This window comes from Phocoena sinus, chromosome 15 (assembly GCF_008692025.1).
Source record: "Phocoena sinus isolate mPhoSin1 chromosome 15, mPhoSin1.pri, whole genome shotgun sequence".
NCBI lineage: Eukaryota > Metazoa > Chordata > Mammalia > Artiodactyla > Phocoenidae > Phocoena > Phocoena sinus.
The window spans coordinates 73063130-73090301 of record NC_045777.1 but is presented as its reverse complement, the minus strand read 5'-3'; the positions used below and the strand labels follow the sequence as shown (position 1 = coordinate 73090301).

At 42.3% G+C, this 27172-nt stretch overlaps 1 protein-coding gene across 2 annotated transcripts; it reads right to left on the bottom strand.

Annotated features, from left to right (window-relative positions):
* Positions 1-514: 514 nt before the first annotated feature.
* On the bottom strand, positions 515-27172 carry NIPSNAP2 (nipsnap homolog 2). Of its 2 annotated transcripts, XM_032605595.1 has the most exons (10): positions 27013-27169; positions 17021-17160; positions 16893-16938; positions 13955-14049; positions 13549-13619; positions 12481-12621; positions 11601-11632; positions 6405-6499; positions 2821-2904; positions 515-1665 (listed from the first exon to the last, which is right to left on the bottom strand). In XM_032605595.1, exons 1-10 carry the CDS (start codon positions 27102-27104, stop codon positions 1601-1603), a joined length of 861 nt encoding a protein of 286 aa, XP_032461486.1. In that variant the 5' UTR covers positions 27105-27169; the 3' UTR covers positions 515-1600. The 2 variants fall into 2 exon arrangements, with proteins under 2 accessions (XP_032461486.1, XP_032461487.1); XM_032605596.1 differs by lacking the exons at positions 13549-13619; positions 16893-16938 and having other exon boundaries at positions 27013-27172.

Genomic DNA, 27172 nt, shown 5'->3' with positions numbered 1-27172 from the left:
CTTTAAGTAGTTTAGAAAGCAGTTTCATATAGTTTTCATTCACATGCTGCAAACATGCTCAGAGCATCTAATCAGTAGAGTAGCTGGTGCTAAACTGCAGGTTTTCTGTGCCAGAGCTTGCTATACCCTCTCTCTCCCACTGCTTCCTGTGCCACCATGAAGAGCCAGTTACAGAAATTCAGAGCCGAAGGGACCTTAAAGGCTATTGGATTCAACCTCCCCATTTTATAGGTTAAGGAACTCAACACCCAGGAGGATAAGTACCCCCTCAAGGAGCACAGCCTGTTCTTCCACTGGCAGCCCCAGCCCCCAAACATCAGGCCATCATGCGCTGGTACCCAAACACCCAATCCTCATAACACCTACCAAGTGGCCATAAGGAGCGGCCGATGGGCCTATTTAATATTTTACTCTGTAGACGCACATATGCCCATTGAACTGGGACAAGCTACCTTTCAAGAGTGACAGAGTCATTCTCAGCACCAGTCATTAAAAAAAGATTGCAAACATGCAATATGTGAAAATTAAGAGGATTTTATTGAATTTTATATGTTCTTGGAGAAAACCATTCGCATGTAAAAGCTTGACATTTGGTATGAGATTTTTTATTCACACTTCAACATAAATTCTTTGATCTGGGGGTCAGACATAATTTTTCATTTCAACAGGACTTTCACATGATTACAGTCACAAAATTGGCACACTATATTAAAAAACTAAATCAGAGCTAGACAAAGTATGCAGCTTTATGCCAATTTAAATCTCAACATGCACCACCCTTCATACATGATCTTGGAAAAATCGTCTGTGAGCTTACTAAAATATTAACCAGAGAATGTCTGAGGTCACAGATGATTGTTTACAAAATAAAACCTCTTTTCCTAGTGCTACTCGTTTTGTTATAGAAAAATATTACAAATAAAAATTAGTGCTATTCAAGGTGTTCATTTCAAAGTCACATATGATACACAGGTTCAAGCCATTTTTTCCTCTCATATAAAGATATCCTGATACACAATGTGGAGACTGAATTACCGATCAACCACTTCCAACTCAGTAATGATACACGTTTATTATGCTGACATTAAAAATGAGTGTGAAGTAAAACATTTGCAGGTATTGGGTACACTTATAATTTGTTCCTAGTCTGAGACTCAGAAAAATGCTACAGAAACATGACAAAATTCATATTTCTTCCTGATACAAGAAATTTGTCTAAAAATCTGTAATTATAAAACAGATTTGCTTTTTATAAAGAAATGGCTAACTTTTTTCCATTGTTGGATTCTTATTTGGAGACGATTCCAATTTTAATTTGGGCCCTCTTTTCCTGGAGGGTGGGGAGAGGTGGCCCGGTATTGTAAGGTATATTCGACAAATACAGGGATGTTTCAGAGGACTACAGAGCACTGCTACAATCAGCCAAACTGTAAGTTTACTTTCTTGTGATTTTGTAAATTTTAAAGAAAAGAGGTCTCTTACAAGCTATATACAGCAGTTTACACTTCAGTGTTTCTTTTCACTTCATATACAGTTCAAATTAATTTATGACAAGTACTTGTCACATAAATTTATGTAGGCACATCAAAATTCTGTAGCTTTACTGGAGGGGTGAAGTCTTCTGTGGGATCATGATTCTGGATTCCATTTCCTGAATAAGTGGGACTGAAAACAAAGATCAAGATTACTAGGCTCGTTCTTTTCTAAACAGACTGCAATAAATATACATTAACAAATAGGTTGCTAAGAATATTCAGAAGACATGCTGCTTAAAATCAGAATAGAGTACTGGAATATTTAGGACTGATCTCAGGGGAAGAAATACACAAGCTAATGACAGATCAGCTGACATCCTATAAGATGATATTAAAACATTCTGTTGGAAATGTGTTTGTTTCATTTGTAGGAAATTAGGAAAGTCCATATTGTGAGAAAAATGGTGCTTTCTCAGAAGGTTCTTTCAACTGAATTAAAATTTATATAACATCAAATAATTTGACTGTATCCTGTATAAAGGAACAAATACACTGTACTTGTAGAACTGTCAGTGCTAAGTAAAACACATCTTTGGGAACTTATGGAAATGTAAGAATAAACAGCAAAGCCACATACAGTTATATGATTTTTTTGAATTAAAAGACAAGATAATAGTTATTTTCCAGAACAAATTACTCTTTGATCTTCCTGGCAGGATATGGGCTTAAATGTACCTGACGTGCAACATAGGTGGTACCTGCATTGGTGTCATTGGGTGGTATTCAGCCTGGTTGTTTTCTTCTAAAAATCAAGCAACTAAGATTTCATAGTGTGTGTGTATGTGTGTGTACAGGTATACATACATGTATAGGTGTACACATATGTACACATCCATACACATGTACATATGGAAAGTCTAAATACCAAATTAATTTTCAAAATTACTTTTTAATTGGTGTATTAAATTGTAAAGCTTTGGGGAATGGACAATTTTGATGAGAAAGGAAAAGCTTAGAAAAAAATTTATTTGTATAATAAATTTTCAGAGAATACAGAAATGCACAAAAAGGGTAATGATGTAAAATTTACAACACATGAAGATCTGAGAACTGTACCAGACGACGTACATACTTGAAAGAGTGAATATTCTCTATTGAAAAAATGTCCTATAACTGTCAAAAGAAAAATATGACTGTTTCTCCATTCCCTCAACCTTACAATTCACGATCCTAGAGCAACGTACTATTTTTTTTTTTTTTTAAATACATATTAGCTTCAGGGTGAAAGAACATTAAAACAATGAGATGAGAAGAATGAAATGTTTTATGCCTATTAAGGTATTACCTGTATAATATACCAGTTCTTCCCAGCCGTGTTTATGCCATGCTGCATTCCGTATATCTTCCCTGGTCTGAAGATCCTTGTAAGCTTAAAAATAGCCACACAGAAGAATTAAGACTTAAACCAAACACAATTCCACTAGTACAGTGGGAGACTGGTTTCAGGATCCGCTATGAATACCAAAATCTGCAGGTGCTCAAATCCCATAGCCGGCCCTCTGTATCCATGGTTCTGTACCCTTGGATTTGACCAACTATAGGTCATATAGTACTGTGTGTACTTACTGAAAAAGATCTGCATATAAGTGGACCCCAGCAGTTCAAACCTGTGTTGTTCAAGGGTCAACTGTGTATCCATTAAGTGTTGATTCTGCTGCACTCCTCATTTTCTCAAAGAGCCTACAGACCTTCCTCAACTTATGATGGGGTTACATCCCAATAAACCCACTGTAAGCCAAAAATATTGTTAAGTCGAAAATGCATTCAATACACCTAACCTACTGCAATAGACGAGCTTAGCCTAGCTTAGCTTAAACGTGCTCAGAACACTCACATTAGCCTACAGTTGGGCAAAATCATCTGACGCAGAGCCTATTTCATAATAAAGTGTTGAATATCTCATGTAACTTACTGAATACTGCACTAAAAGTAAGAAACAGAATAGTTTTAAGTGTATTGGTTGTTCACCCTTGTGATTGTGTAGCTGACTGGGAGCTGCGGCTGCCACTGCCCAGCATCACGAGAGAATGTATAGAAAGCCCAGGAAAAGAGCAAAATTCAAAATGTGAAGTAGAGTTTCTACTAAATGTGGATCGCTTTTGCACCATCGTAAAGTTGGAAAATTCTAAGTTGAGCCGTCGTAAGTCAGGGACCGCCTATACTTTGGGAACTCAGTACTAAGCTGGAATGACGGTGAGCTGGCTCTTTTGAGCAACTGTTAGGCCTCGTGGGAGACGCAAAACCACGCGCTCTCAAGACTCACAGTCTAGCAGATTCAAGACGTGCCTTTACAAACCAAGTGAACTTCCTCAATACATGTTAAATCTGTAACCACACTGTCAGACTACGGATAAGCAATATTAGATTCCATTTTTCTCAGCATTTATAAAGCACTACAGTGATCTGGGTGAGACTGTATTCAAGGCAGTGGAGAACAAAGAGACCCAACAGGGAGAACACAGCTGACCAGGGAGAGCTGCCTGGAAGCTGTGATCTGACCAAGTGGGTCTTCAGGTTGAAAAGGCCATTTTATCATCGACACGCGGGAACGGGAGGGAAAGGCACTCCAGGTGGAGGGAAAAGCACGGGCCAAGGGTCAGAGTCCTTGGGGTACAATTCGGATATCTCACCCAGGTGCTTTGGTCTCTGATTCCCAACCCGGGCAAGATCCTTCTAACCAGTGACCAGGGAAATGCCTCCTAGGCATCTGGACACGGTGTCAGTCGTGACTAAGAGGTCACCCAGGGCTCCCTACTCAGTTCTAGTTTCTGTTTTGGGGCTTCCTTCTCCCTATGAGAAGACCTAACCTTGCAGGCCTGGCAATCTGACCATCTAAAGACAAAAGCTCCCTCCACTAGTAATGGAGTATAAATTTATTACATAAAATGTTGAAGATGCTGAAAAATAGAAGGAAAACAAAATCTTTTACCTCTCACCACCCGGAGGAAAACAGTTAACATTCATGTGACAAGCGGCAGTGTCCTCACCGGGGTCGGATGCACACCTAGGGTACCATGTGGTGACCCCTCACCACCCCCCTGCCCTACCCCCCTCAGGGAACACAGTTTGGAGGCCTGTGTTCTTTTACAAATTTTCTTAATTAAAAAATTGGGGGGGGATAAAATATACATAACAAAATTTACTATTTTAACTATTTTTAAATGTGTAGTTCAGTGGCATTAAGTACATTCACGTTGTGCCACCATTATCCATTGAACAATATCTTCCCATTCCCCTCTTCTCCCAACCCGATACACTTTACATTCTGCTTCTATGAATTTGAACAAACCACATTTTGTTCATCTGTCAATGCACCTTTGGGTTTGGGGAGGCTTTTAAAGATGGGAGGCACTGAGCCCATTCATATACTAAGGGAAGGAGGCCACAGATGGGGTGGTGGAGGAGCCGTGGCTGCAGCGAGGCCTTGAGGAGGTGGGGGAGGGATGGCATCATGTGCAAGGGTAACAGGAAGGGGGGCTGTGCTGGGGGGAAGACCTGCTTTGAAGCCAGACTTGCCGACGTCTGAGCCTGGCTCAGCTCCTGAACAGCTGTGGGTCCTGGGTGATTTATTCACCACCTGTGAGTCACAGGTATCTCAATTGTGGTGTGTGGCTGTAAGGATTAAAGGGAGTGGTGCATAAATAACCAACACACTGGAGGTGCTTGATAAATGTTGGTTCTCTTTCTCTAAAAAAAATGGAAAAGTGAGGCTAAGTTTTGGGGGCAGACAACTGAGAATTCATCTCTGCACATCTCAAGACTTTTTCCTATAAAGTAGGAAGTGGGCAGTGGACATTGCGGACACAGACTCGAGACAAAAAGGAAGGTGGAAAAGGGCAGGGCCTCAGAGTAGACATGTGCCTGACCTCTGCCTGTGCGCCAAAGCACGTGGGTCCTGACCCATCCGTCTCCGCGCTCGCTCACTACAGAGGCCGCCCTCAGAGGCCCCGCCAGGCTGGGGAAGGGGAGGGGTCTGTCTTTTCAGCTTATATCCTCTGGACAGATCATGCACTAAAAAATAATGATAAAAATGACTTCACTCCCACCTTGAACCCATAAAGGTTAAATTACAGTTAGTATAATCAAAAGGCAGGGACACAGAACACATCTTTTAAAGATCTGTTTGCAAATCTACTCCATTTGAAAACTCTGATCCTTAGGAGGTCAAATCTCAGCTGGCTAGAAAACACTGACCCTGACATTCCGGGAGCTGAGGGTTACTGGTGGCCTCTAATCATTTGGTGCAGGTTTCAATCTTTTAAATGCCGGGGAAGCCCAATGTGTGTGGCTGAGGTGAGCGGTGGCTGGCGGAGGCTTGGAGTGGGGTTTCCTCCCCAGACATGGAGGGTTTCAGGGAAAGGTCCCAGGGGCACAATGTGAAAATGACTTTTCTTGCCTCAACTCACCCATTTAGACCCAGGTCCCCGGCAGGTATCTTACCGTTTAGCCCATCGGCACGACCTGTAGTTTCCTGAGCACTTTTTATAATTTCCTGTGTCTCCATGGCTGTTCCAGCCCCTCCTTCCCACCTCTACCTGTCAGTCCCATCTAGATGCTGAAGTCTAGCTCGCATTCCACCTTTCATTGGTTTTCCCCAAATTCATAGCTTTGTATCCCTTTATATCCCGGGGCTGCTGCCTCGCCCCACTCTCACTTTCACCAGCGCACTGGCGTGCCGCACATCTGTGGACCCTGCACTACTGACCTCTTGTTCCGGGTAGCCCAGCACCTACGTTCCATCTGGGACATTTGGCTCAGCAGCGGTGTTTAAGGTTCCTGACTTGAGATACGATTTACTGCCTAGGACAAGTTAGTTAGTAATGAACTCTGAAATCCCAGGAATACAAAAATGAAGGGAAAAAAACATACCCCAAAGATGATGCACCATATATAGCTGCCCAATCTGGGAGAAGAATCCTCCAACTGCTTCATTACTGTCCTGTCTGAAGCGAATTGCACGAGCCCTATAAGAAAAAAAACAACGTTCAGATATTGAATCAGGTATGTTAAAAAGTATCAGTAAGTTCCCTCCATCCTCAGCACAGGTTGTTCAGAATGCATTCGAAAGTTATTTCAATGTACATAAGATGTAAATGTACCTTTCTATAGCTACAGCAGTCATTTTTGTGAAAAGTGGACAGTAATTCATAACTATTAAAATAAAAACAACATGGGACTTCCCTGGTGGTCCAGTAGGTAAGACTCCGCGTTCCCAACGCAGGGGGCCCAGGTTCGATCCCTGGTTGGGGAACTAGATCCCGCATGCATGCTGCAACTAAGAGTCCACAGGCCGCAACGAAGACCCGGCACAGCCAAAATAAATAAAAATAAAAAATAAAAACAACAACGTGAGGATATGTGCTTGCACTGCTGATTCTTAACGTGAAGTCTAGAAAACTGGCAGAGGGTAGGCTAGGACCTGTCAACTTAAAAACAGCTGCTTTCCAAGAACACACTGAGAGAAAGTGAGGGAATTCTCGATCTGAGAACCCCACGGTGCCACAGGCAGTGTACTCCAAGGGAGACAGGGACCCTGCCTCGAGAACAGGGCTTAAAACAGAGAGGAAGGAAGTGCACCGCACCTACAAAGCAGCTGCACACCATGAACTCTGAGAAACCCGCAAGCTCTGTGATCTACGGCCGAGGGCGGGTGTCGAATTCTGCGACCCCTCAGACAGCATATGGAAGAACCATGGACGTGAGCTTCCTGGCAGTTCACTGTCACTGCCAACACTGAAGCTGCCTCCTTTTCTCCCCACTTACCTGAGCAAACCGTTAGGAAAATGAGTACCAAATGGCATTCATTATGTATGCATCATGTGTGGATACACGTGTCTATAACATGAAATTGTGATTAAATTGGTTAAAAATTGGCACTTGCCTTAAACTTTTTGCTTTTTTTTGCGGTGCACGGGCCTCTCACTGTTGTGGCCTCTCCCATCGCGGAGCACAGGCTCCAGACGCGCAGGCCCAGCCGCTCCACGGCATGTGGGATCCTCCCGGACCAGGGCACGAACCCGCGTCCTCCGCATCGGCAGGTGGACTCCCAACCACTGCGCCACCAGGGAAGCCCTAAACTTTGCTTTTTAAGATTCCCTGCTGCAAAAGGTATGAGCTTTTTAAACATCTTCTTTTGTGTACTTTATTTTTATATTTAGTGCACCAGTACTTTATTTTTATATTTAGTGATACACTTGAAATCCTAAACAAGTTTTTAAAATGTGTATGTTTTCTTAAAGCAGTTTTCTAGAACCAAAGTTGAAAATGAAGGAAGCAGCTTCAAGTGATGTAGGAAGGTCACAGGTAGAGTCTCTCAAGAGACTCCACACCCCAGTTACCCAGTCAATTTATATCAACGCTGCCCAGGCTTGGCCTGATGTCTCAGTCATATTAGGGTCCCAGAGTGGACAGGACTTGGGAAGATGGATTCATTCTAATTCATTTAAAAGAGCTGGAGGGCTTCTCTGGTGGCGCAGTGGTTGAGAGTCCGCCTGCCGATGCAAGGGACACGGGTTCGTGCCCCGGTCCAGGAGGATCCCACATGCCGTGAAGCGGCTGGGCCCGTGAGCCATGGCTGCTGGGCCTGCGCGTCCGGAGCCTGTGCTCCGCAACGGGAGAGGCCACAACAGTGAGAGGCCCACATACCGCGAAAAAAAAAAAAAAAGAGCTGGAGACTATGAACAAGGATTCAATCCACTAATATCCACAGTGAGAGACAAGATAAGTGAGTCGGCTTGACCAGCGCATTCTCTTCTTAGAGGCAAACTTCATAGTAACTGAATTAGAACATCTCAAAGGGGGGTGTGGAATCAGAGCAAGGGCAGCCTGTGGTGGGAGTGAGGAAGCCAGTCTCCTCAAGGTCACCTTGTACATCTTGGCTCTCATTCACCACGTGCTTAACTCCACAAAGGTGACCCATGCTTTCAGGTTCTTTAGGGGAAAAGGAGGGATCTCTTGCTATTGCCCCCATGGGCTACCTCCAAGCGATGTTAATTTCTTTAACCTTACATGTAGTGTTAAGTGCTCATAATCTTCACAAAAATTACAAATCTGATTTGTAAATTATTGAAATTAAGCAAATCTCTTTAATGTGCATTCTAACCCTAAGGGGGAAAACCCTTAGTTTCATTGATAGTGATAAATATTCAGGATTGTTCATTTCTTTCTGAATTTTTCTCATTCACTTTCTCAGTAGGCAAAGAAAACATAACTTGCCTTAGCCTGGAAATAATCAGAAGCATGAAGTGAAGAGGAGATCACCACCTTAGTTACCTATGTGCCAAAATACAAATTGAATGAACTGGCTTTATAAATAATTTTTAAAATAACTGAAGAATAACCTCAGTTCCTTCCTTGTGGATTCCACGGTGGGCAAGTCTCAATGAGTAATACGGAAACATAGAACTGGGTGGTCCTATTCTGTGGGCAACTAAATTACTACACTTATAGCATCAACCCTACCCCCCAATTCCTTAATAAAATGATGTCTACAATAATAGTATACAATCAAATATGTATTTCTTAGTTTTCAAATGAAAAGGAATTCTACCTTGCATTATTTAGCCTTTGATGACCTAAGAAGAAAAGATTCATTAGAAAAAAAGATCCCAGAACTGTTTTTTGGAGGTAGATCTTAGAAATTATCTAGCCCAAAGCAAGAAATTTTATAACTGAAAAAAAGAGAATATATAAATTGAAAGTAAGTAAAAATCATGGTTTTCCTTTTCCAAAGTGGTTGTACCATTTTACATTCTCACCAGAAATGTGTAAAGGTACCAATTCATTGACAATCTCATCAACACGTTATTCTGTCTTTTTAATTATAGCCATCCTAGTGGGTATGAAGTACTATCTCGCTGTGGTTTTACTTTGCATTTCCATACTGACTAAGGATGTTGAGCAGCTTTTCACGTCCTTTTTAGGCATTCATAGAGCTCCTCTGAAGAAATGTCTATTCAAATTCTTTGCCCATTAAATTTCTTTTTCCCAAATTTATTTTATGATTTTATTCTTTATTGTGGTAAAAAGCACATAACATTGAATTTATCTCAACCATTTTCAACTGTGCAGGCCAGTAGGGCCAAGTCTATTCACACTGTTGTGCAACAGATCGCCAGAACATTTTCATCTTGCAAAACTGAAATTATACCCGCTAAACACCAACCCCCCTGCACCCAGCCCCTGGCAACCACCTTTTCATTTTCTGTGTCTATGGTTTTTACTGCTTTAGAAACTTTCTATTAGTGGAATCATACAGTATTTGTCCCTTTCTGACTGGCTTATTTTGCTTAGCATAATGTTCTCAAGGTTCACCCTGCATGTGGCAGGACTTCCTTCTTTTTAAAGGCTGCATTAATATTCCATTATATATATATGCCACATTTTTATCCATTCATCTGTTGATGGGTATTTGGGTTGCTTCCACCTCTTACCTACTGTGAATAATGCTGTGATGAACGTGGGTGTGCAAACATCTCTTTGAGATGCTGCTTTGAATTCTTTTGAATATATACCCAGAAGTAGGGTTGCTGGGTCAGAGAGTAATGCTATTTTCAATGTTTTGAAGAACCTCTGTACTGTTTTCCATGATGACCGCCCCATTTTATATTCCTACCTACAGTACACAAGGGTTCCAGTTTCTCTGTATCTTGCCAACACTTGCTATTTTCTGTTCTTTTGATAATGGCCTTCTTAAAGGGTGTGAGATGAATGGAAAATAATTGTGGTTTTGATTTGCATTTATCTTATGATTAGTGATGCTGACCATCTTTTCATATGTTTTTTGGCTATTTGTGTATCTTTGGAGAACTGTCTATTCAAGTCCTTTGCCCATTTTGTAATTGGGTTATTTATCTTCTCGTGATTTGAGTTGTATAATTTCTTCATATATTCAGGATACAAGTCCTTTATCAGATGTGTGATTTGCAAAATTTTCTCCCAGTCTGTGACCCGTCTTTTAATTTTTAAAACTGTATCCTTTGAATTACAAAAGCTTTTAATTTTGATGAATTATAATTTACCATTTCTTTTCTTTTGTGGATTGTGATTTTGGTGCTTATGTAAGAACTCTTTGCCTAATCCTAGGTCACGAAGATTTTCTCTTATGTCTTCTTCTGAAAGTGTTGTATTTTAGCTCTTACATCTAGGTCTACAATTCATTTTTGGTTAGTTTTTGTATACAGTGTGAGGCAGGGGTCTAAATTCATCTTTTTGCAAGGATACCCAGTTGTCTGAGGACCCTGTGATGAAAAGATTATCTGTCCCCACTGAATTGTTTTGGTACATTTGTCAAAAACCAATTGCTCACGTGCGTGAGAATTTATTTCTTTTCTTTCAATTCTATCCCATTGATCTATATGCCTGTCCGTATGCCAGTACCATACTGTCTTGATTATTCTAGCTTTGCAGTCAGTTTTGAAATTGAGAACTGTGAGTCCTGCAACTTTGTTCCTCTTTTTCACGGTTGTTTTAGCTATTTTGGGTCCCTTGCATTTCTAAAGCCTGCTGGGATTCTGACTGGGATTCTGTTGAATCTATAGATCAGTTTGAAGAAAAATTCGTATTTTGCTAAACTAAGAAAAAAAAAAGTAGCAATTGTATCATTGTGGTGCTCTGTTTATGTGACAAAAGCAACACTTCAGAAAAGATAACATCCAAGAAGAATATGAAATAACTTCATGTGACACTTGGGGGGTTTTGTTTTTTTTAAATAAAAAGTCCTTATCTCTTGGAGATATATATTAAAATATTTATAGATGAAATTTTATGTTGTCTGAGATTTACTTCCAAATACTCTGGGTTGGGGGATTTAGACCTAAGCAAGACTGGCCATGTGTTGATAATTACTGAAGCTAAGTAATGGGTATGGAAGGGAGACCTGCGGTATTTTTCTCTCTAGTTTTGTATATGTTTGAAAAATTTCATAATACAAATATATCAAACAAAACAACAGTCTAGTATCAAATCATGGCACTAACCCCAGATTTTATTTCTAGAAGTAACACTATGGCCTAAAAGAATCTATTTATAAGACTTCACAAACTCATCATTTGGTAAAATACTCACCAGTAATTGCCCCATTCAATCATAGTTCCTGGCTGAAAAGAGATTTGGATTCGGTTAGTTCTTCTGTGAAGAAATATGGAACTAACAGTATAAAAAATGACAAGACTAACTTAAAAATTAACTTTTAATAATGTGAGATCTAACAGATTAAAAAAATGTAACAAAATAGTATTATTCACTGTGTTCGTACCTATCCCACAGTGGAAGTAATATTCTGTGGCTTCATCTAAGAAGACAACATACACACAAAGTGAGAGTTAATTAAGTCATCCAATTATAGTCATAAAAACCATAGTTAGGCCCACGATGATTCAATTATTGGTACCTATTCAGACTTTATTGTGAAATTTTTAAATAATTCAATTTAAGTAAACCTAACAAGGACATCACTTGTTTTTTTTCCAGTATAATACTGAGCATTAGACCACCAAGATCTACTGATACTCTTTCACTTTAACTATGTTGCCACCTGGGCCTTTCTTTTTAGTGGTCACCTAAGTAGGGAAATATCTAGAAAGTCGTGCAAATACTATTCCCCGTTTCTCTTACAGTGCTGTATAATGTCAACAGTCACATGCTTATTGGCTGCTCTAGTTCAGTGACAATAGATGCTATATAATGCAGCTGGTCCTGCATGTTAGGTCTTTTCTCTTATGTGTAAGGCTATAAAAAACAAATGAGCTTAGCAAAGAGAAAGGAGGAGAAAGAAGGAAGGTTTAAAGAAAGGAAATAAGAGGAGAAGAACTGGACAGGGGAGAAAACAAGCCAAACACACATCACAGAACATTCGCTCAGTGTCTGCGGTCCACTCAGCATCAGGGGTGCGTGTCCTTCTGCACAGAAGAACAAGGGGACAGTTAACTCCTATTTCAGTACTTACTCGGAGCTGGTAAGATCTGAGTTCATATATATTCGGTCCTGACCGTGGGACAGGTTCATTCCAGAAACTGAACTCCAATAGCAGCTGATTCTTCCTCGAGAGAAGCATGTTGCTTCTCGCCTTACGGAATTCCGCAAATTCCTTTGAGTGAACAAAGGTGCTCATGAAATCTTCTAATATTTATATCATAAATATTAGAGGATTTATATATAAACCCACTTTAGCAACATTTATGTTCCTCCCACAATAGAATACTATTATGAATAGGGTCCAGTTGGCCTGAGACGGTCCCAGTTTACATCTTGTTGAACCAGCATAATGACTATTAGTATTCCCTTTCACTCTCAAAAGTGTCCAAGTTTAGATATCAAACTACATAGTCATCCTAATTATTTAAATGACAAAGTAAACTAATTTAATTTCCTATGATTTTAGGTTCTTCTAACTGTTTGACAGCATATTGAGACAGGTGACATGGACACCTCAAAACATCAGAAAATCAAACAGCCATTTATATTGGGAATTCCCTGGCAGTCCAGTGGTTAGGACTCTGTGCTTTCACTGCTGAGGGCACGGGTTCAATCCCTGATCGGGAACTAAGATCCCACAAGCCTCACAGCGAGGCAAAAAAAAAAAAAAAAAGTCATTTATATATGGACGGGGAGTCTACACAAAAGGTTTTCTTTCCTAATAATGTATGGCTGGTAGAATATTCTCCATTAACACACACCTCTTCGTGAAGGGAGGGGGAGGATAGCAAAGTCGGCCCAAGATGAAGAATAAGTGGTTGTCAGTTCCTGAAGCAGATATGTGTTAGGTAACCCAGACTGACTTACCGGTTTCAAAGTTCCAGCTTATCAAAGTACAACTGACTTTTACAATAAGAACTACCATTTTAATAGTATTACAACTGGTTACTCTATGTTTAAATACAACCTCAAGAGTCCAAATAATAAAATTTTTACCACAGAAAACTAACAGTTTACTAACAAAAACGATGGCAGAAAAGAGTCACTTAATTCTGTACTAACATCTACTATATCATTAGTCTTTTTCAAAAATCATTACCTGATTTTCTTTGAGTTTATTCATGACCTCCGTGAGGACTGGATAACCTCCTTCATACCTCCAGAGGTGAACTGAAATATATTTTAAACGATAACATACATTTAGAGTTTCATGATACTCTTACCTTGAAAATATTCTAGATACGCATGGTGTTAACACAGTACAAAACTGTAATGTGTGTTGGCTCAAGTTACACCATAAAGTTTCAATAATAGATTCAAACATGAAAAACGATCAAAAAGGAGTTTCTGCAGTGATTTACTGAAGAAACCACTTTAACCATAAAACTAGACTGAGACTTGGAAAGCTTTGCTTATAAAAACAAGCATTATGTTAAAAATCATTTAAGTAATGACAGTAAAGGCTTAAGGAACAAGGGTTTATTCCAAAGACTTCTGCTTCCTACCAGCTTGATCCTGCTCGCCATACCACGTGTTCCAAGTCCCCACCAAAGTACAAGGGTAATGTTTATCTTCGTGAATCTTTGGCAACACCTCTTGACTTAAAGAGAAGAAAGAGCAACACTAATTAAACAACCACCGAAATTACACCAGGTGGACAACACATGATCAGTAACAGGAAAAGGTCATCTACTCTGTGTTCTGACAACTGACCTCAGAATACGTTTATGATAATAAGACGTGCAGAATTAGCCTTTTGGCTGAATTCTGCTGTGCTCTCATGTCCCAATTATCAGAAGCTTAGGTGACTGATACCCCAGCTATCTACTTACAGTGGTAAGTAACTCAAGTATATTGATAAAAATGATAAAGAAGAGCCAAAGGTCCAAAAATTCCAGGAACTATGAGTCTATTATTTGCTGTTTCAGAAAAAAAAAAAAAAAAAGAAGTATATACTTAGGAATGGTGATGTGTATGAAAGCTAACTTTTGCTGGTTCCAAAGATGGGAAGGATGAGAGAAATGTGAATAGTAGAAAAAGAACGCGGGAAAAGAAAGGGAAGGAGGTCATGTGGAGGATGGGGCAGATGACAGGAGCGGCCCAGGAGGCACAGGAAGCAGCAGCAGAGAACGAGTGGGCTTTAAGGAAGACGACGGAGTCGGGACACAACACAGTCTGGAAGCAACCCCGACCCCAACAATCCCGAAGGGCGTCAAAGGGGCAGGAGAACCCAAATGAAAGCGATGACATGAGGCATAAATTAGTTTCTACTCAATTCAACCAGTTGAGGGGTTCTGAAAGGTATCGCACCTAATCCCACGCCAGACACACCGCCCAGTTTGTCGCTATTGATTGAGCATGGTCCTGGCAGTGTATTAATTTAACAGAGGTGTCAGAGCCTGGTTCCACGGAAACCTTCCCGCATTACAGATTCTAATGGACAGGGAAAGGTAAAGGGAAGAGCCATAACTGCATCATACCAAGAGAAAAGTTAAAATTTGCACACTTTTTGAATAGAAAAATTACGATGAAAAAGTGCCATATAGATCCAACAGTGGATGCAAAAAGATATCAAGGGTCAGAAATGGAACCTGTTCTTATTATTTGCTGACGTCAAGTGATATTAAGCTAGTGATCACCACCCGATGTTGAAGCACTAGGACTGGGTGGATATGACTAGTTAACAGAGAAAAGCTCTGAATGGTCTTATGTCTAACTGAAAACTCAAATGACTTTAAGACCCAGTACAACGACCAAACCACGTAATTTTTTGAAGGGTAGCATTTACTTTTAAAATTAAGATCAGATATTAAATGTATCTGATGTATGACTCGTGAAAGTTCAGAAATCACATGGGATTGATGGAAATTGGGGGTGAAGAAAGACAGATTATGTCAGGGAAATGGAATTGGGTTTTCTTTTTGCCACATGACACGATCAGGAAGTAAACAACTCAGCACTGGAGCTAGTGTGGTAGACGGAAGCCTGCACAGATGACCCAAGTGAATGGAGGCTGTAAGGTAGGTAGTACTTGTACTCAGAACTCGATGAGTTGGGAAGAACCTCATTATCTGGGCCCCTAAAAACCAGGCTGGAAACAGGCAGCTGCTGAAAGTTTCAGAGAAAAGATAAACAAACATGATGAAGGAGAAAACAGAACTCAAGCAGATCAATTTGACAAACTTCTGGGTAATGGACTGCAGGGTGGGGCGAAGGTACAGGTGCAGCTTCAAACCCAGGAAGGCAGTGAGAAAGGGCTACTTGGAAATGGGCCTCAACAGGCCTGGAGAGGGAAACAAGCAAAGAGAAGCAAAATACACATCAAATGAAGAATACACAGCCCTTAGTGACCGGCTAATCACATACAACTAAGGCAAGAGTCAAATAAAACCATGGTGAGTGTCACACATGGAGAAACTGGAAGAGCAGCGTAATTCTGCACATTGAGTTTGAAGTGAGAACATGAATAGATAGCCAGGAATCTGAGACAGGAGATGAAGTGAAAAAAAAAAAAACAAAACAGGACAGGAAAGATAATCCAGGGAAACATCAGCATACAGAAAAATTCCATTTTATGAGTAGAGAATTAGAAAAAAGCATTTGTTTTTAGGGCACTTCTAAGATAAAGAGAACTGTGCTGAGGTGAGCAAGGAACTCAACGCTAATGTTATATTTCACGAACCACCTCCAAAAGTAAGACAACAAAAGATGTTTTGCTTCTGAAAGTTACGCTGATTCTGGTAACAAAATCATTTGCTTTCTCATGAAAGCAGCAGATATGAAAGGTTAAAAAAAGCTTTTAAATTATATTTGTGGACAACTGATCATTAAAATGCTATTTCTGTTAATAACTAACGCACTTAATTCTCTTTGGTCTTAAAGTTTACAAATTCTATAAGAATATATGGGTTTCATGTCATATGAGAATCTGCTGAAGGGACTTGAATCCTGGCGGATGGAAGACCCGGGAAGAAATGGCAGCTCTGCTGAAACCCATACAGGGCTCCCACGTGGCAATATTACTTAGGAGTAAAACTGGACACAGTGGAGGTCCCAGGGATGTGAATTCTAACTCCTAACACTCAGAGCTGTCCAGAAATGGCGCGTATGAAATGTATTCAAGCATAGCGTCAGGAAGGGCTGCAGAAAGGACTCAAGCACTGGATGAGCAGCGGGGCTAGACCGCCTTGCAAGGTCCCTTCCAACCTGAAAGAGTCTAGTAACATTCCAAAGTCTGATAGCCTATGTGAGGAGTTAGCTGAACAAGTGCTTAAAATCAAAACATCCTTGGTAATGCCCAACAGAGCTCAACTTAAGAGCCTCTCCACGTTCAGCTTTAAGAAGAGGCGTGAAAGATCTCGCTCTGCTATCAAGGGTTAGTGCAACTGACAAATATTAAAATCATTATTTTTCCCCAAGTAAAGGATAGTTTGGTATACACACCAAATTTTGTTGTATGCTTCTAGGCATTCCGGTTTAACATTGTGAACTGAAACAAAAGAAAATTCAACGATAAACTTATGAACAAAGGGAAAAAAGTCAACTATGAAGATAGCAAACCTATGACTCACACTGTAACTTGTACAGACTGCTTGTTTCCCTTTTGGCTAGGAGATTAGAGTGAGCATCTTTCCTTGGATCAACTTTCCGGACAAATAAGGATTTTAACCAGCTGTCCTCTCGAGGTCTGTTAATGGAAGACGCCAATTTCCTATGGAATAACAAATGCAAAAATTTGAGTTTAATCAGAGGTACGAAGATCCCAGGGTCTTTAGGTTGTGTCGTGTAGTACATTGTTTTCATAAATTCATCAATCCATTCAGCAAATACGCCTTGAGCACGCCGTCTAGGCACTATTCTAGAACCTGGGATACCGCATGTCCACTTTCCATACCACCAGCGTGCACTCTGAACGCAGGAGCGGAGTGTGAGAGAAGTAACTTCGGCACTCCTAGGAGAGTTCTCACGTGTATCTCTGTGAGTTCCACCGTGTGTCCTTCCTTCCTCCAAGGAAATTTTCAACATAGAAAAAGGAAACCTTTTCCATACAAGGAAACCTAGAATAGTCAAATTCACAGAGAAAGAAAGTAGAATGGTGGTTGCCGGGGGCAGAGGGGAGGGGAGAATGGGGAGTTACTACTTAATGGGTACAGAGCTTCAGTTGGGGAAGATGAAAAGGTTCTGGAGAGGGATGGTGGTGACAGTTGTACAACAATGTGAACACACTTAACGCCACTGAACTGTACTTAAAAATGGCAAATTTTATGTTATATGTACTTTACCACGACAAAAGAATGTGAAAAGGAATATACAGAGAAAGTGAAATGAATTTTCGTTAAAAAAACTATTTTACCCCTAAACTAAATTAACCTTAGAATCAAGATTTTTAACTCACAAAAACCTAAGAATACAGACTTCATTAACATATAAATAATTTGCTTATTTTCATCTTATAACTGAACTCCTACTATCCACGCTGTCAGAAAGTGAGGATAGATTTTACTTAAGTAACAAATTACACTTTACCCGTGAAATTTTAAGTGCATGTTTAATTCCCATATGCTTTGCTGGTGGGATCACAAATTTGTGTGACCTCCCTAGAGGGCAGTGTGACATTATCCATAGCAAAATTAAAACTGCGCAGGCCTTTCGGCCTAAGGGTCGCACTTGTAGCATGTCCCGCGGGCAGCTATGTTTAGACAAGAGCACACAGCTGAATGCGTGCAAGCATTCCTTACTACCTTGTTTCCAGTTTGTTCCTGGTACAGGCAATCTGGAACCCATTAATGGGGACTGGTCAAATAAATCAAGGTAGAGCCAAAATCAGAATAGAATGCAATCAATACAAGGAATGAGGCAGATCTACACGCACTGATATGTTGGTATCGCTGAGATGAGTTACATGGAAAAGCAGGCCCAGAACAGTACCACAAATACGCACACAAAGTGAACTGCTAATAGTGAGGACATCTGGGGACTGTGAGTGGGCTTGGGATGGGAGGAGAGAGTTTTCCTTTTCGCTGTATAACCTTCTGGACTCTTTGAGAATTTTCCATATACATATATTATTTTTATACCTAAAATTAGCTAAAATATCTAAAGTGCATGTTTAGAAACTCCTTTATGGGTAAGGTATATAGGTATACATAACCTGAGAACAAGATTTTAAAAATGAAAGCCTGGCTGAGACTCACCCTCTTCCTAACTTCACACAACCATAATCAAATGACAAATCGCATCCCTTCATCTTCTCCACTTTAATTCATGCACAGTAAAATTACTCTTTTTGGGACATACAGTTCTGTGAGTTTTGATAAAATGCATAAAGCCATGTAACCACCACCACGGTAAGATAGGGAACAGTTCCTTCACTCCCTAAAGTTCCTCCTTTTGTAATCAACCCTTCTCCCAACTCCTAGCAACCACTGATCTGTTCTATGTCTCTACAGTTTGCCTTTTGCAGAATGTCTCATATATGGAATCATACAGAATGTAGTCGTTTGAGTCTGTGCCCATTCTTTCTGCACGATCGCCTTTATGCGGATGACCATCCTCTCTGGCCAGGGCTATCACGGCGTACTCTTTATTGTTTTGATCTTTAATTCACGTACACATAAATGATCTTTTCTGCCCTTTGCTACATCATGCCAAGGGCAGTAACGTGCTGGGATTCCAAATGACCAATACAAACACTCAGATCTTATCCAGTGCTTCAAAACAAGGTCTGGCTACTCACAGGCCAGTGTGAGCCTTTTCTGGGGGGATCTCTTGGAAACACTAGATGACTTCCTACAGACCATTTTCAATCTGTTTAGCAGACCTGTTTAAGGCCACAGATACCGTAAAGCAAATATAAGAGGTAAAGAGAGAGTGACTCCAGGTGTTAAGGAAGGGGAGTTTAAACAAGAGGCAAGAAAAACTTGCATGACATGCAAATTCCCCAATGCCTCATGAGATGAACGAGTGGATTCCACATTAATACAAATTCCTATTCTTATTCAACTATGGTGCTTTAGAAAAAACAGAACTCTAAATTTCACGGGTTACATTGGCAGCCTTTTTCTTTTTTTGCTTAAAAAAAATTGACTTGCTGCCTTAATGAACAAACATTACAGAACACTTTTCACTCCGTATAACTGTTTTAAATTTAAAAACCAATTCATAGGATATTATCACAAATAGCTAGAAACCAGATAAAAAGATTTTTTTTGACCGATGGAGCTTACAAATATATAAACAAAATATACAAATATAAAATTAACAATAAAATGTTTTCTATAAATACAGTAATGGTCAAGAAACAGAAAAGCATTTTTTCAAATCTTTTAAGATTAAAAAGCAGCAAACTCATATTAAATAAGCAAAATAACAAGTTAATACCAGTACATGCAATTTTTCTTATTAGTGCATAGTACAGAAATATATAGTCCTAAGCGGCATCTGTAAAAAGAAGTTGGAAATTCTTCCATTTTGCTTTTATTATATGTTAAAATGCCTTAGAATTAAGAAAAGTGTTAATGGTGGTATCCCTGAAGGAAGGATGGAGAGTTAAAATAGAGAAGACACACATCTTTCCCCATATAATATCTGTATTGACTATGTTTTTTATTTTACTCTTGTATTTTTTTAAGTACATGTTTAACCCCTAGTAAATACACTTAAAGCACTTAGGACAGCACCTGATTAATGGTGAGATTTAAAAACTGTTTTTAAAACTACTTAAAAAATACTTTTAAAATTAAAAGAAATTATATATAAAAATTATTAGCTCTTTAGCAGAAACCAAAATCATATGGTATTTGTCTGGTTTCAATTCACTTTTTTTTTTCTTTCCAAATTTATTTATTTTTGGCTGCATTCGGTCTTTGTTTCTGCACGCAGGCCTTCTCTAGTTGTGGTGAGCGGAGGCTGCTCTTCGTTGTGGTGCACAGGCTTCTCATTGCAGCGGCTTCTCTTGTTGCAGAGCACGGGCTCTAGGCACGCGGGCTTCAGAGCACAGGCTCAGTAGTTGTGGCGCACGGGCTTATTTGCTCCGCGGCATGTGGGATCTTCCCAGACCAGGCCTCGAACCTGTGTCCCCTGCATTGGCAGGTAGATTCTTAACCACTGCACCACCAGGGAAGTCCCCACTCTTTGATTATATAAATAAACTAATTCTGAAGAAGGCAATTCTCCAAATGAATCATGGTAAAATTTACTTCAATAAAAATAAAAACATTTTTGTCAGTTCATTTAAAGTATTTCATTTTATTTTTTTTGGCTGTGCCACGTGGCTTGTGGGATCTTAGTTCCCGGACCAGGGATTGAACCCCAGGCCCTCGCCAGTGAAAGTACCAAGTCCTAACCATCAGACCACCAGGGAATTCCCGTGTTTAAAGTATTTTAAACACACCATGTTTTGGGATATTTGCTTAAATAATATCATGAAGCGAAACGGCAAGCATATAAAATTTGTGATATGCAAAGTAGAAAGTTTTAAGATTTTTTTTTTTGCGGTACGCGGGCCTCTCACTGTTGTGGCCTCTCCCGCTGCGGGGCACAGGCTCCGGACGCGCAGGCTCAGCGGCCATGGCTCACGGGCCTAGCCGCTTTGCGGCATGTGGGATCTTCCCGGACTGGGGCACGAACCAGCGTCCCCTGCATCGGCAGGCGGACTCTCAACCACTGCGCCACCAGGGAAGCCCAGTTTTAAAATTTTTTTAACGGGACTTTGTATAGTTTTTTTTTTTTTTTTTAGTAATAACAATTATGAACATTGTACCCCTTATGAAAGGGGTACAATGGAAGTTTCTAAAAGTATCAGCACTAAGGAATTTCATTAAGAAATACTCACCAAAGCAACCACTACTAATAGTTCTTAATGAATCCTTCCAGAAGTGCATAGACAAGCGTATACCATGTGCACTCATATTGATATTTAATTCCTATGGATTTAATACTTTATAATAAAGAATTATTGATGGACTAAATCTGGAAGGGAAAAAAATTCCAAAGTAATTCTTCCCTTCCTCCTTAGAACTTAAGGGGATTACAAGCTAATAAGCACATACTTCCTGCTACGCACTGGACTAGGCAGTTTGTTCCTGTCTTCTCATTTAATCCCCGCAACAATCTAGCAAGGTAGGTATTATTGCATTTTAAGGACTGGCTCACAGAGGTTATTACACAACCTGAGCTAAGCAGCAGCAAGATAAAAATATGAACCCAGATCTAACTGTAAAGTTCAAAATATTTTCACTAATAAGGGATGCCTCCTCCACACAAACCTCCCCAAGTGAGCATTCGTTCCAGATTTTAATACCAGAGGGATTTACTTTAGGATGGGTAAGATGAGGTAAGGGATATGACACCACTTTGTAAGCTAAAGATTGACCTAAGAAGTAGTCAACATCACAGGACACACAACAAGAGCCTGAGTGCTGCTTACTTGTCAAAGTTGGGTAGCAACTGTCTTGACAAATGAAAAACAGTGTGGCGCAGCACAGCCCCAACTGACTGTTGAACTCTGAACTCTTTCAGCTGGCAGGTGACCAAAACTGCTTCATGTGCCCAGTCCAAGCTGAATCACGGAAAGGGATAGAAGCAGCCATGCTAACAGCTGTCAGGGTGATAAGACCTGGGCTGGGCTAGGGTGCTTTACCAAGAGTGACAAACACTGCAATCAGCTGTCTTTATAACATCATATGTGTTGGGTGGCACTTTACAGCGGGTGAGGTAGGGGGCAGCACATCCTACAAAACACTAGATTCTAAATAGAAAAAGCATTATGTGCCTGGCTCAATGGATACAAAGATGAACAGATGCCTAGCCTGCCCACTGTCATGGGAAAAACCTATCAGTAAACAGCCAGAGCGGTCACAGACACTGTGGACTCACATGCACTGTGGGAACTCGAGGGAATGAACCGCCTTGGCCTTGGCCTGCAAGGAGCGAGAGGGACTCCAGTGGAGACATTGTAGCTCTGTCTTGGAGGACAAGCAAGACAGGGACAAAGCCAGTGATAATCCCAGTCAAAGGGAACAACGTGTCCTGGGGCATGGAGTCGTGAAGCTGTGTGGCATATTTCTGGAACAGCAAAGCGTTCAGGAAGGCAAGAGAACAGGGTGTGGGAGGACAGTGAGAGGAACCACGGGAGGGCGAGCAGGCCAGGGGGACTGGGCTCCCGTGCACCAAGCCTATCAGCTGGACCTTATCCTGTAGACGGGGCAACGCTAGCACGTTTTCAGAAAAGATCCAGGCGTAAAAAGCAGCCCGGCGGTGGTGCGGTGGTGGACTAAGCAAGAAAGGCAGGGAGCATGGCTCCTGGGCTCCTGGCGGGCTGCCCAGTCCAGCAGTACCGGCACACCAAAGGCATCTGATACTCACTGGATGGACCAAAGGATGGTCCTGGGTTAAGATGATGGCAGGAGGGATGAAGGGGATGGATTGCATTCAAAAGATACTCCTGAGGTGAAGAGGAGAAGACACGGATACTGATTAGGTGTGGAAGATGGTGTTTTGGTTTAGTCGGGGCAAATTACAGAAGGGAAACACATTTAACACAGAGACCACAGGATGAGGCAAGGGGCTTTGGTCGTCTGATCACCAAATATGCACGGACTGTGCCCTGCATGTGCCAGGCACTGGGCCAGGCTGAGGCTACAAAGAGGAATAAGCCTGGCCCTGACTTCACAGAGCTTGGTTTGCTGGTGGAAGCAGACGGACAAATGTGATCACAGTCCAGGGGAAGAAGGGCCCCTCCGTGGAGACACAGGTGGTGGGCGTGGCGGCTGGGGCAGAGGGAGTGGGGTCTGGGTCAGCCTGAGGGAGACGTGGACCAGCCCTCTGAAGAGGCACCTGTTGAGCTGAGGGCCTGGAAGATGAGGAACAGTTTGTCAGGTTGCTGCCCACGGGAGGAAGGACTTTCTCGGAAGCAGAACTCTAGCTGCCAAAGCCAGGGGAATGTGAATACGGCAGAGGGGAGGGGGAGGGGCGGAGGCCAAAGGGCCCACCAGAAGAAGAGTCTTGCCTTAAAGCAGGAGCCACGGGACTCCCCTCCCCCGCCCCACCGCCAAGCCCAGTAAATCTGTGTTCGCCACTGCTGCTAGAGACAGCCGTCCCCCAACCTTTCATTTTGAAAAACTTCAGACAGAGATGAAAGAACAGTATAACGAAGACCGCTATGCCCTGTATCTAGATGAAAAATGAACATTTTATAATTTTTACTGTTTATATATATTTTGCTTTTTCATTTTTACCAAACCATATGAAACCAGAGTGCAGACATCATGATACACCATCCCTAAATACTTCAGCACACATCTCCTAAGATCAGGGACAAACCATGTCACTAATAATAAATATCACATCTAAGGAAAATAGTAATTCTATAATATCTAATATCTACTCCATCTTAAAATGTCCCCAATTGTCCCTAAAATGATTTTTATAGATTTTTTTCTTGGTGGAGGTGGGGTGGAAAGGAAGAGGGATTAGGATCTAGTCAGGGTTCATGTCAGAGATCTTTCTAGTAGGAAAATGTCCTGTTCATTTGTTCTGGGGAATTCTCTAGCTGTCCCCCTCACCAATGGCTCCAAGTCTACACTCTTGATAGGAATCCAGCCGAGTGGTGATGCAGAGGCACAGTCAAGACAGGCTGGAGGCAGAACTAACAGATCTGGCAACTGACTAGACGGGCGGGAGCAGGCAGGGAAGGGCTTGGGGAAGACCTGGTTTCTGGCCTGGACCACTAAATGCAAGATGTTCCACGGCTGGGGAGAGAGAACCCAGGAGGAGCAAGCAGGCTTTGCAGGAGGAAGATGAGTTAAATTCTGAGTACATGGTCGTTTCCAGCACCTGGGGGACACTGATGCAGTGCTCAGTAAACAGCTGAGCAGAGGGCCTGGCACTGAGCAGAGCGAAGATGTGCTTGGCAAATCGGCCTCCCGGGAACACATCCTCCGTCCCTCTGGAACCACTCTTGCAATGTCACTCACAACCACCCCTGTCGGTAAGTGGTTTTCTTCGTCATCTTAACCTTCTGGCAGCATCTGGCACAGCTGAACCACTCCCTCTTTGAAATACCGCCCCCGGGCACTGACCAATAATGACCTTACAGCTGCCCCTTCCAGCTCCCTTGCTGCCTCTCCTTCCTATATCCAGCCTGTAAATATCCATACAGCCCAGGGCCTGCTTCTCAGCTCTTTCTTTATCCACACTCCTCAAGCAAATCTCATCCATTCCTATAGTTTAAAAAAGCATTTTATTATGAAAAATTTCAATCAAATACAATATAGTATACTGAAACCCATGGATCTATTAACATTTTGCATTCCTATATGCTGACAACTCTCAAATGCTGTCCAGACATCTCCTTGGAGGAGTCATATAGGTACAATAAGCCAACTGCCTACTGGGTCTTTCTATTCGAGTAGCCCACAGACATCTCCAATTTCACCGGGTTCAAAACTGCCCTGGATCCGCCCCCTCCCCACCCTGCACCTGTTCCTCCTTCTCTGAATGACTAGCAAGCACCCTGCGTGCCTTATTCACTGATGCTTCCCAACAGCATCTGGCACGTGGTGGGCACTCTCACCTTTGAAACAAACGAGTCTCGGTAAATGGCACCAGCATCTGGCTAGTTGGCCATTGTCCTGACTGTCCCCTTTTCAAAGTCAGCCTGATCTTTTAAAAACGTAGATCAGATCATGTCACACTGAAGTGTATACCTTTAAACGTCTTCCATGGCTCTCAGAGTAAAATCCAAGCTCTCTCAATGGCTTGTGCGGCCTGGAATTATCGGGCCCCTGCTGCTCGCCACCTGTTCTCCATCTTCCCTTTACTCCTGCTCTTAGGTTTTTCTCGGGTTTCCCAGCATGCCTGACTCCTCCCGTTCACGGCCTTCATGCCCACTAACCCTTCAGGTCTCAGCTTAATGCCACCTTCTCAGAGAGGCCTTCCATGACCTCATGCAGGGAGGTTCCCTGATTCTCCCATGCCACCTACCTCAATCTGTAAGTCTACGTGGGATTTCACCTCTGCATGGCTTCCTGGGGAGAGTGACCATGGCTATTATGCTCAGGTTCATAGGGCTTCATCGACATCATATACATTCAATATCTGATAGAATCAATGAGTTAGCTGGGTCCAGACTGAGTCCTAAAGAACACCTACAGTTAAAGCAGACTAGAGCCCGGGAAGGAGTGAGTAGTCAGAAGGTACAGGGGACCTTGTATAGAGACAAGGACGCCAGTGTCAAGAGCATTTGGCCCCAGCAGGAAGTGGGGGTACCGGGCACACCCGGGTCCAAATCTCCAGTTTATTAGCTTCAAGTGACCTTGGGCACTTTAGGGGAACACCTTCAGTCTCAGCTGTCTTTTGTGAAAAAAAGAAAATATCAATTTCATGGGCTTTTATCATCTGCGTGAAAAAATAAAGCAACAGTAGATACTTAATAACAGAATAAAAATAAACGGAGGGTGATCTGTTAACCACCTTGGAAACATAAATATCAAATTTTGAAACACAAGTTGAGCATGAGTCCTAGGAAGGGCACTGGGCCTCAAGCCTCACAAACTTGGGTTCAAATGCCTTTTCCAGCCACGTGTCTCAAGCCCTTTAGGTTCTTTCTCATCTCTAAAATGCACATCCTATTACTTCTTAAGAGTGCTACTAGGATTACATTAAATAAGCCGTATCAGTATAAAGCTGGCCCGTATTAGGAGTTTAACAGGTAGCTCCCTCCTGCTTCCATTTTTAAGTGCCAACTGTATTTTCTATAGGCTCACTATTTAATTAAACACAAACAAAAAGAGGAAATTTAAGTTACCCAACGTAAAGAAACCGAAGAAGCAAATCGATGTGTAAGTTAGTATGGGATTTGGTTTTTTGATTTGGAAAATGGGACATGGCTATCTCAGGGATGGATTCTGACCAAATATTTAATCCAATGAGGTTAGAAAAAGAGTTTAAACACGAAGCCAACGTCCCCTTAGTGCTGATAACTGTACATACTTTTTGATTCGCTATCTACTTTTAAAGCAAGTCAACGACTGTTCTTAGGGCTGACACCTCTTCACTACTTCCCCGACCTCCACTTGAGGGCTCACCGGGGACGATGCGGTATTTTATTTCTTCCTCACAACACCCCAGGAGGTGAGGATTATCTCTACTGCCATTTGCGGAATCAAGCACTGAGGCTTTGCGCGGGCGAGCAGTGTTCTCAGGCGGCCGCAACTTCAGGGCCTGCGGCCTCAGGCATGCGCCCGCCGCCCTGCCACCGCTCCGGGTCAGGGTCCCGCAGGCCGGGCACCCTCGGCGCGCGGACGTGGCTTCGGCGCCGAGCGTCGTTCCCACCGTGACCTTGAGCCCGGCCGGCCCGGCAGGCAGGCACTCCGACCTCGCCGAGGCTCCGACTCGCCCAGCAGCGCCGACCGAGGCCTCGGTCCCGCCGCCCCGCAGTCCGGGAGGCCCTGCCCAGTGGGAGCGCGGCCGGGCCGGGGCGTAGACTCGTGCCGGGGACCCGTGCCCTCCGCCCCGCGGCGGCCCCTCCCCGGCCGCTCCCGGAAAGGGCGGCGCTGCTCACCAGAGCCCGGGCTGGAGGCTGCAGGGGCCGGCCCGCCGCAGAAAGCTGCCGGCCGAGGCCACTCTGCCGCTGCTCAGCACTCGCGCCGCCATCTTGCTCCGCCGCCTCGGCTCCCACCGCCCGGGCCGCCGCTGACGCCGCCGCCGCCGCCGCCGCGACC